This window comes from Asterias amurensis, chromosome 4, assembly GCF_032118995.1.
Source record: "Asterias amurensis chromosome 4, ASM3211899v1".
Lineage (NCBI taxonomy): Eukaryota > Metazoa > Echinodermata > Asteroidea > Forcipulatida > Asteriidae > Asterias > Asterias amurensis.
Window position 1 is genome coordinate 1,389,014 of NC_092651.1, and position 12,186 is coordinate 1,401,199.

General features: G+C 35.8%; 1 protein-coding gene across 1 annotated transcript in view; it reads right to left on the reverse strand.

Moving 5' to 3' along the window:
* The window catches only part of LOC139935931 (protein diaphanous homolog 2-like), a 44,102-nt gene that overhangs the window by 29,370 nt on the left and 2,546 nt on the right, over positions 1–12,186 (reverse strand). Inside the window, exons 2-3 of the mRNA XM_071930573.1 lie at positions 8,879–9,055; positions 512–619 (exon numbers count right to left, since the gene is read on the reverse strand). Coding sequence (XP_071786674.1) covers positions 512–619; positions 8,879–9,055 — 285 coding nt within the window. The remainder of the gene's footprint in view (positions 1–511; positions 620–8,878; positions 9,056–12,186) is intronic.

Sequence of the window (12,186 nt, forward strand, 5' to 3'; positions counted from 1 at the left end):
GATACAAACGCTTTTGGAAGACCAACTCGACCGATCCAAGGCAATGTGTTCCTTTAAATTTCTAAGAAAATTCTAAGGAAACTGACTGGGTTAATTTAAAATAATATGAATATTGGGTAAACAATACAAAATTATTAGAGTGGACTTGAACACATGCAATCTGCGCATGGTTAAGCCCTAATGTTGGTAGGCATAATTTTGTATGGGGTGCCTGTAACTGTCGAACAGTCAGGGATTACACCCAAGTTTGTGAAACAACCTGGGAAGCAGCAGAAGAGGTGGTCTGTCTTAAGTTTTCTTGTAATAATATTAGATGCTGTTCTTACTCACATTATTCATAACGATCCCATTATTAATATTATTTACCTGAACCAACAAACCAATTTTAAGCTTTATAATTTAACATCAGACTAAAATGTTTTATGTTTTGCATAATTCAAATGTTTGATTTGATACTTGTTAATTATGTTTTTTTTTTAAACTGAACTATGTGAGTTTGTTGGTCCCTTACCGCTGATGAGCCAGTGCGTTTCATATATTGCAACACCATCTCTCTTTTTGTTGTCATATCACGAGACCGAAGGGGAGCTGCCTTGTTTCCTGTCAAACCCATGTCCTCCTACAAGTAAATGATAAACAAAAATTCAAATTAATGCAAATCTAAATCGAGCAAATTGGTCACCATAGAGAATAATAAAAACATGTTTTTAAAGGTGTCCTTGCTCTATACTAAGCATGGTACAATGTGTTGATTACACAAAGAGTGTAAGATTTTTATAAAGATCTTGAAGACTGCAGAAATTATACAAAGATGATTTTTTTTTCTCTTTTTTTTTTTCTTCTCGCAAACGAGTACACTCTCTTGACATTCAATATGGAGAAAGCATTACAAATCATGCTATTCATATTTTCATTTTATTTGACATTGCGCGTACCCATAGCAATCTTTATCACACACAGTACATACGCGCTATACATGTACACTAAATGTTCTGGAAGTGTCATTCGCAAACTTACCACAGGTACAGGTTCACTATACAAGTACAAATAAATCATGCTCACATTACACTTTGAAGTGCGCATTTAAAAAGTACATAAAACAATGTTTTCTCTGCAGTGAATGTATTGCCTAGTATCAAGATAAAGTTTTAAATACTTGACACAGAGCATGTGTTACTCATCAATTTTGCAAAAATCTTAAGATCAGTTACAATTTTCACAACAAAATAAATTGATGTGATAATGATTTTGTCATCTGATTAATAACATATTATGTAAGCAGTATTATAATAATTTAAGCTGAAACGTTTTTTTAATTTTTTTAAATGATACAAAATTTATCAGAAGTATTTAAATTAAATTTACATGTCCTACAGTACATACATTGTATGCCTACATGTAATAGGTATGTTTGCGTGTCCAGTAAAACAGAAATAAACTCAAGTACAGAATGGAATATAGTCAAGTGCAATACTTAGAATATTGTATGCATGTACAATGTATGGTCTATGCATACATGTAGGCTTACAATGTTATTGCATACAGCCTACTATCACCCAAAATAAAGTGCAAGAGTTAAATTACACACACACAGTACATGAGTCAAATTACACAATGTGTAGTAGGCCTACATACTGTACACGAAGATCTGGTTTTATCATCAAACTTGTGATGGATCTCTCCCCTACACAAGTCCCTATGGGTATTGTTTACTCTTTGCAGCACTCACTGCACAGCCAACAAAAAGCCCTGACATTTTGCTGGATCAACTTTCGTGGGTCTTAAGTTTCTCTAGTAAAAGTTTCTCCAGATACCATTATCTCCAATCACTTTGCAGACTGCAGATGCAATACAAAGCTTTTGATCCTGTGACATTCAAAATGTGCAGTTTGTATTTGATGTGTCTCTACATGTAGCCTTCAGTACATGATGTTGGCCTACATTTATATAATGTGATTGTATTCTTTGACAGTATGTAGTTCTTCACAAGGAAACTTAACTTTCCTTAATAATCTTCCCAGCTGAAACTAAAATGAGTACCAGGCTTTGTTGTACAAAGTTGTAATAAGTCACATACCCAAATTCCCATTAAATCCCTCTGACTTCTGAACTATTTCATAACATGAACACTAATGAACATTAACATTCCCAATAACCATGGCGATGGGCAAAAATACAGAGAAAGGTCTTGAAAATTGTTTACAGTGTGCAATGAATACACACCAAACCAGGTCTAAACGATTAGTATTAGTTTAAACCTGGTCTGGTGTACACTGCTCATTTGCCATGCAAAACTTTCACCATGATATAGTGGATGAACTGCACAAGGAGGAACTTCCTCCCTTTATAGCGGAAATGGTATTCTCTAGGATTTCCCAAATGGATCTCATCTATCATGTATCTAATAAGTCAATGATCTCAATGATCTCAATGACAAATCTGGGTTATTCATCATCGGTAGAAGCAGGCATTTTCACTTTCAATTTTTGAAAAAAAAAAAAAAATGTGAAAATCAAACATTTAAAGGTACTTTTGGATAAATACTTTAACAAGGCCCTAATTGTTGTAACAACATTCTTTTCTGAATAATCAAATATCCTTCCATATATTTAAACCTGTACCTAAACTTACAATGGAATTTGAATGTGAGTATATGATTGTCCTGTTCAGTATATTACTAATATTCATTGGTAATTGTTATTTGTTAATGAATGATATTTTATGGCCTACAAATGTAGGTTACTGGCTGTGCACTATTTACTGATTTTAGTTTAGCATGCTCACATTTAATGTTTTGAGTCATTTTGCCCAACATCAATGTTTATTGTTTACCTTGATATTGTTATTTAAATAACACTTTTATGGGGGAAAATGTATTTAAATGTATTTAAATAAATTAATGTCATTATATCACTATGCAAGACCATTGAAAAATGGGTTGAACTGGAAGGTGTTCCAAGGATAAAATAAGAAATGAATAATAAAAACAAACATTCAATGACACGGTAAAAAAAAAACAAGCCAATCAGTACCATTGACTTAGTAGAACATTTGTAGTTAAAAACAAGGGCATTGCCACAAAAAAAAACAGTGAACTAAGACCAAACAAACAGGTTGGTCTTTTCAACTTGGATTTAAGGGATTGGTACTGCTGTTATTGTTATAATCCAGTGCAAGACCAGATCATAACAATGACTTTCATCAATGTAAATTTTTTCAGATCCCTTGGCTTATCAATATCATTCCACTTTTAATAGGTCAAGTCCACACAGAACACAATGTAAAGGTCACACAGGTAACTGATGTTACGATAACGGTGACAAGATTAAGTGTTACTAATTAACACAGTATCTGCTATCCAGGGGCCAGCCTAGAGGCATAGAGCAAGAATCAAAATTCTATGGCCAAGGTGTACTGTACTTTCAAGTCAGTAGTTTTTGTTCTAATTAAAAGAGTTCTTTTGCGTTTTATTAGCCTTGATCAAGGCTGTTGACATACTGTTCCCCGGCCCGGTTCGCTGCACACGCATGCAGTGCATACACACTAACGTACATTACCATACATTGTACAGCGAGAACAGTATAGCGTAGTCGTGAGAACGGTCTTGTCTTTGTATTTTCAACCTCGCACACGTGGCTCAAACAACAGCCTTGATGGGTTTGTAAAGCTTTATCGGAATTCCGATAAAAGGGTACTCATGATGTGGGCGTGTCATTCTAAACATTGGCCAATCACAGGCGCGATTGAGAATGACGTATTACTGCTAGCAATCATGCCACGTCCATGTGTGTGTACGCTGTACGCTAGCTGTATATGTACTGTCTTATGTGCTTTTTATAGCAGTGTCGGGAGCGTGGTGTATATTAGCTATGCTTGTAAGGGGGCTGAATGCGCTGCCGGACGGGTGAGCCGGACATGACTCGCCCGGTCGCGGTAATGGTGTTGAACAACTTCAAAAAACTTCTGTTGTCTTGCCTTTCATTATAACACGAGGACTAGCATCATAATTACAACGTAGCTGGTAGATTTGTCCCTGAATTGGAAGTTGCTGTACTATAAGTGTAACGTTGTAGTGTAGTACTAGTAGTATGGCTAGAGTTAGTTTATGAAATTGAACTTTATTTGTAGTTGCTGTTGTTCAGCCACACGCCATCTTCTACCGTCTGTCGACAACACATATTTTCGATCCCCAACTTTAATTTACCGCGAGAAACGTAATGAATTATGTCTACATTAAGACAAAATAAACAGCTGGGTTTCTTATCTCATCTGGTCTGTGTTTGTGCTTCGAGGGGATGGGGTGTGTTGTACTGTCATATGCCCAACACCTAAGAATTTTTACCGAGTAGCCATCTTGCCGGAAACCCATGACACCTGGATACTGTTTTAACCTTTCTCAAACACATTTTACATGGTCTAATTGTCTTCCTTCTATTTTCTTAACCCATGATTGATGCATTAAACGCGGTTGTTGTGTTTTGTTGAAAGTTTCTGTAGTTGTGTTGCAAATTATACACCACTGATTTCCAGCGACTTACAGTTTTGTTTTACTAATAGGGATTTCTCCCTCGCCTGCCGCCATTATTGCAACTATACTACAGCCACTGCTTGTTTACAATACGTCAACGAGCACATGTGTGTGTGAGTGCTTGCAGAACAACGTTGTGAATGACATCGCAGCAAGAGTTTATAGGTCAACCAACAACCAATGAGAACGGGTTGTTAGTAAACATTAGCATAATGAGCTCCGCCCTAAATTTTGGCAGATACAAAACCATCAAGGCGCTACTTGGGAAGTACCCACGTATGTACTGTGTTGTGTATGGGTGCGCTGGCTGAATTCAGTGATGGGGACTGGGATTTTGCAGATCGCGGCTGGCTGTAGCGCCTTGATCAAGGCTAGCGTTTTATTGGCAGATTTTCTTTAAACTTTGATCTATTATTATTACATTAATAATGCTCTTAGTCTTAGTATGATAAATTATTTTATGTTACAAGTTGAAATTTGTGTTTAGGTAAGCTATCTTTAGAATACAAACATAAGGTATACAGTATACTGAGAGTGACAGAGCAGGGTCCCTACAGTACACACTGTTCAACATATAAATTCCTATGCAATGAGTTGGTTTAACTTTGAAATTTGCTATGAAGAATCGTTCATTCATAAATACCCCAGACAGTTTCTCTACTCCTATTGGTGGAGAGCGCATTACGTAGGGGTGTTTAGATGGTTGATAATGACTAGTGTTTATAACCGGCTGGCTTCCGCGTGTCAGGTGCACAAGATTATCACGCGGAACGCAATTCATAGCTATTAGTAACAGCGCGTAATCTACTTCTAAGCGCGCGCGTAATCTATTTCTGAGCGCACACACAACCCACGCGCAACAGACTCTTCACAAAGTTTTTGAAAAGAATATTTCAAACCTCGAATTTTCAAATGTCAAAGTGTCTGTAATTGTATTTTGTTTCAAATTAAAAAAAAAGGGCATTTACTCATTCTTAAACGTCCGTTTAAAACCTTGCAGGGTCGTTGCCATGCGCTAAAGGCCCTCGCCTCCGCCTCGGGCCTTTATCACACCGCAATTCGACCCTGCCGGCTTTAAACGGCCGTGTAAGAACTCGTCGCTACCCTTTATTCCCTTATTAAGTTATGGTTCAACAAAATAAACTGTCTGCCTGAGCAATGAGCAATACACATTGTACATTGAAAGGTAAAGTAAAAAATTACAACATGGGAGGGTACACCTTCTATAACCTTGATGGTACACCTTCTATAACCTTGATACAAACAATGTATCATAACCTCAAAGTAATTATTCATGGTGTATGGAATGTGGTAATGTCCACTGTCAGTGTCAAAAGGCCAATTTAACAGAAATTAAAGAAATATGTTTATGTTGTCGAAATAATTTAATCCAGCGTACAGTTCAGTACACCTACATACATGTAGGCCTACATGTATGGAATTTATACAGTAGATATCAGACCATACGTACATGTACATATAGGTCAATATAAACATTGTGAAACACTGTGAATACATAATATGGTGCCAGATATTTTTTCCATTGTGTGATTGATGCTCTTGTTCAGTGTATCCTAACAGGGCACTTAACCTGAACCAAGTTGCACTTGCGCCTGTTGTAAAGACAATTCTCCTGGTGAACAGAGATGCACAAATGTAATTAAGTTGTATAACTTTATCACAAACAATTTGTATACATGTAAATGATCTCCTGTTTTGACCAATCAGAATCTTCCTCAAATGCCACATGACAATAACACACAATACTGTACAAAAAGATGACTTTGTACATATAATAAAGTAAAATCATCATATTAGGCCTATATACATGTAGTATGCCAGTACAAATTGGGCGCAATATACAGCTGGTGGCCATTATTTCCTTTACAATTTTAAGGGAAATAGACAGGAAACAGTGCATTACTTTATTTGGGTCACCAGTTTGTCTGAATCTGTGGCCTGACTGCTACAGGACAAAGAGAATGTCAGGATGTGTCCTCGATGTAGCGATATGTAATTAACCATGGAGGAAATTTTTGTGTAGGTTGTGTAATGGTGTCATATACAAAATAGACAGAGACAAACAATGTCTGCAACTTAACAACGTATTTTTTCAATCGTTACTTAAAACATGCACATCTTATTTACTACATTGGTATTTTTATTTACACCAATGATTTCACAATTTCAGCATTGTAAGTACTTCCTCCTTACTGCCTGTACTGTTAATCTTGTAACTAACTGTACTTTTCCATACTTTTCCATACTTTGAATAATATGAAAACATACAACAAAACTTGATGTTTTAGTGATGATATTAAAGCCATTATACCCTTTCGGTACAGGAAAAAAAAAAAAAAGTTCACAGATTTACAAATAATTTACAGGGTTTACAGAAGGTAAGGGTGAAAGACTTCTCTTGAAATATTGTTCCATGAAATGCTTTACTTTTTGAGAAAACATTAAAACAATATTTTCCCGTTATTTTCTCCCGACTCCGATGACAGATTGAACCTAAACTCTCACAGGTTTGTTATTTTATATCTTAATTGTGATACACGAAGTGTGGGACTTGGACAATACTGTTTACCGAAAGTGTATAATGGCTTTAAAGAGGAAATCAACAGGTTGTTCCAATATTCTCCAGCTAATTGTCTTGTTCAGATGTCTCACTTATTAATTTAAGACATGCTATTTTGGGGGTGTACACTATAACATTTACCATGTAACTTTTTTTCTTCTTTTTTTCTTATTCCTCAGGTGCCTAATAAAAGCATTTCATCATTACATGTAAGACTTATATTACTTTTAAACAGAATTAATCATTTGTTTTTCCTGGTAATTTTTGTTTTCCAAAATGCAAAGTAATGTACAGTACAGTCAAGTACATGTACATGTAATGTAAATCTTAGTATGCAGAGGTTAAATACATAGACACTACAATGAGTAAATATGGTATCAATCATACTTGTATTGTACTTGGTGTACAATGTAAATTCTAAATAACACCGTAGTAACCTGTTTGCTTACTGTACAAAATGCAGGCAATGACATGAACATTTATGACATACATACACAAGTGTGTTCTGGTCTGTGCATAGAGGGTCGTCCAAGAACATCCACACACCATGCCCTACCCCTACCCTCAAGCTTGTTGAGCTTAAAGTTCAGGTCACATTTGTGATTTACGAGAAGATTTTTAAAGCCAACGCCCATGGCTCATATACCTGATGGAAGTTTTGCACTACGGTTTGAAAGTACAATCACATTAAACAGGTTTTGTACGTACATGTTTACATGTATCATTTACAACACTTGACGAAATCAAGGATCTTTTTTTATGAAAGCACATTGATTTAAAGGCAGTGAACAATTATTAGCAAAAAACCTTACTTGGTAACAAGTAAAGGGGGGCTGTTGATGGTTAAAAACATTGTGAGAAACGGCTCCCTCTGAAGTAACCATGGAGGTCGTTTGAGAAAGAAGTAATTTTCCATGAATTTGATTTCGAGACCTCAGATTGAGGTCTCGAAATCAAGCATCTGAAAGCACACAACTTCGTGTGACAAAGGTGTTTTTTCTTTCATTATTATCTCGCAACTTCGATGCCCGATTGCGCTCAATTTTTCACAGGTTATTTTAAGCATATGTTGAGTTACACCAAGTGAGAAGACTGATCTTTGACAATTACCAATAGTGTCCAGTGTCATTAACGTAATGTAGAAAGTACAAAGTAAATGTTCTGTACAGATTGTGAATACTGTACAACCAAGTAAGCTTGGGCGATGCCACGATATTATCAAACATCGCGATACTAATTTGGAAACGATTTTGATATCGGATCGATTTGGTTTTAAATCAAAATATTGATATATCGCGATATCGATTAAATATCGCGATATCGATTAAGTATCATGATATCAATTAAGTATCGCGATGCATTTCCTAGCCGAGACATCTTGCACCCCATAGGTTTGGAGTAAAACCAGAAGAATAGGTCATTAGAACACCTCTCTTATGCTATGACTGTCTCTTCTACAACTTTCACTCGGAGTTTGAAGACTGATTATGTCAAATTTAATTAATCCCAATTATATCGAATATCGCAATATATTGTAAATATTTTGTATATTTACACATGGACACTGTCAATTTATATTAGACCACCCCATAATATGATGACATGAGCACTGACTCTTTTTTACATGTGATTAATACAAAACAAAACAAAACCACTTGAAGTCCCACATGCACCTCAAAGTCAATTGCACTTTGAGTTAGTTTCAATTCAAATAGTAAAAAAAGTACTAGACATTTAGCACATCTGCAACATGCAAGTTATTATCTTACCAACATTCTCTCAAAGGCAGCATCCACCTCCTGGTCTGTAAGCTGTTGCTGGATCCTCTCAAATTCCTGCAGAGCTTCTTCATCTTCCACTGAGGGGCGTGTCTGCACTCGTTGATCTCGCTTTGCACTGGATTCAGCCTTCTTTGATGGCTTCGCCGATATCCGGATACCTCCAAACTGTAAAGCATACATCAGATGAAAATCATAAATATCAAATACTTTATTTGTAGGTAGGCCTTAAGGTTAGTAGGCCTATTCAACACCTGAATAGAGTCAGCAAAAATTGTACAACAAAATACTGAACCAAAGGTTTCTCTTGCTGAAAACTGAGAAGCAGCAACTGATAAAAATAAGTTTCATAGACAGAAAAAAACCTAAATAACAAGTAAGATACAAAAACTGACCATGATTTCACTGCTTCTGATGATGAGAAGTTATACACAAATAGCAGTACAGTGAGTACAAGCTGCCATGTAATGACGGTGATCCATGCAGCTCCACCTGTGCATCTAGTCTAAGGTCCTTGGTCTATTTATTGACAGACGCCAGCCAATTATAGTCTTCAACAGCTTCCGTTAAAAATTAATTTAAATTGGGTCTAAACTTGTTTGTTTCCAAAATGATACACAGCAAGAGTATACATACAGTACAACGAAGCATTATATGTTTCAAATTATGCATTTTGTGTACTTATGTTATGCCACGTTTACTTGTTTAGCGTACTTGCACAAGGAAAATACCACTGTCTCATGTAAAGCCATAACAAAAATTGATCCCAATCTACTGTCCATGTCATGGTCGGACGGTCCAAGTCAAATACTTGTTTAAATACTTGTTTCTAAAACTACTGTGCAATACATTTGTTAGTATTGTAGTACTGGAGGATTTGGCAACGACTCTTGTAGACATGCATGACATGGAGGATTTGGCAAAAGGAGTAGAGTAAAAATTCTTCCTGTTAGGCTCTGCATCAAGGAAAATATTTCCTTGATGAAAATGTCCTCACAAAACTTATCAAAAAGAAGAAAAACCCTACTGGATAATGTATCTTATTTTGAGTACATGAACTTCTAGTGGGTCAACACTCTTGGAATGTCATGACTAGGATTGGATTACCTTACAGAGGATAACATACATACAATATGTGCAAACAGCATCACATCTTCTCTTGAATTGACAGATTTGTATGTCAGTATGGACAATGATGGAAGATGAGAGTAGACCATTCTGTTTTTCTTTTCTTTGGAAATTCATTTTGTGAATGCCATCACCTTTAAACACTGCATGATAGAAAACAGGTTATTTTACTTTTACTACAAGGCCAACAATTGTATGAACACAATAGAATTAATACAAATGTGGGTGTTGCAAATTGCCTTGATTTTATCAATCAATTAAACCTGTTTGCACTGTTATTGATTGCACATATTTTTAACTGTTATTATTTAAAGATTAGTTGGCACAAATCAGGTAAAACAGTTTAGTGGTGTCAAATTTAAATCAATCGGTCATGTAATGTATTTTAAGAAGACACATTACATTGACAAAGTACTCAAAACAAGAACAATTTGTTGTATTGTTGTTGTATTCATAGTTTTCTTTATATGTTTTTGTCTTTTTTTGTTTTTATTGTGTTTGCAATTTTTATGACTGCCTGTGAAATAAAATAAATATAATAGAAATTACAGCCAGATGAAATGATTACCTGCATACTCATAATGAATATTCAAAAAGTATAGGATCAATGAATTAGAGGTGTCCGTTCTTTTTGAACAAACCTCCATTTTAACTTCTCATTAGAAAACATTTAAACAATGCTTTGCACTATCTTGGTTCAGAAGTCACCTATATAACCTTGAACCTCTGATGAAGAAGCCAAAAGTTTTACAAGAAGGTACAAGCTTTTAATGAGATGAAACCAAACGTCACGAACTGTAGTTCCACATCCACACAGCATTCCTCATCACCCTTTTCCACTCTTACATCTGATGAATGCTCAGATGGACAGAATTAACTTGACTTACATCAATTATCTTCCAACATGGTCTACTCTACCATGTCTAAGGTGGTTTCCAGCGAGCGAAACGGGTTGCCACTGAATCCAACCCATGACCGTTCTTACAATGTAGGTATTCAATTGAACCAACAAATACATTCGCTGTAAAATGCCATCCACTAGCCTATTCCTCAAAGAATTCATTTAAGGATTAGCAGGAAAGGTGGACTGCATGGCATCATTTGGTCAAATAATGAGAGTGCGATAAAACAATGCTGTTTAAAAAAACCAAAGTCCATAAAACCTGGCCTACATTTGTGAAATGGTAATAAACCACCCCCAAAATGATGTGATCAAGGGTATGATGCACCACAACTAAATCAGATCCAAACCTATACAAGCCAAAGCAAAAGTGGAAATCGAGAGGCTACACCCTAAATGGTACTCCAGCAGTACCAGTACTGCTGGAGTAACACACACATCATCATTGACATCATTTATTAATTAAAAATCCCAAAATTGACTTTGACTACTATTTCGGACACCATCTGGTATTATAACAACAATGCATCTGGCATTGTGAATCTACCTTTTACAATGTATGTGTTATATCAATCATTTCTGTATGAAATCAAGTACATGCTTGGGCAATGAAGGATCAACAATGCATGCATGAACAGTGTACTTCACTGATGGCTGAATCCCTTTTTAAATGAAAAAAACTATAAGGAAAGCTGGACATAAAAGTAGGGAAGCCAGTGTTTACAAGTTAAAATGAAACATTCAATGTACTTAAAAATTTACAAATTAAAAACATTTTAAAAACAAATTAGGGCCCTTTTCAGCCATTGCAGAAATCTATCGCAACTTTTGTTATCACAATGTTTAAATAATTAAAGGAACACGTTGCCTTGGATCGGACGAGTTGGTCAAAACAAAAGCGTTTGTAACCGTTTTTTATATAATGCATATGGTTGGAAAGATGTTTTAAAAGTAGAATACAATGATCCACACAAGTTTGCCTCGAAATTGCGTGGTTTTCCTTCTACTGTGCGAACTAACACGGTCAGCCATTTATGGGAGTCAAAATTTTGACCCCCATAAATGGCCGACGTGTTAGTCGACAAGGTAAAGGGAAAACCACTCAATTTCGAGGCATGTTTGTGTGGATCATTGTATTCTACTTTTACAAGATCTTTCCAGCCATATGCATTTTATAAAAAACGGTTACAAACACTTTCCAAAGACCAACTCGACCGATCCAAGGCAATGTGTTCCTTTAAGAGGGAAATCAAGAGGGTAACCAAGCTAA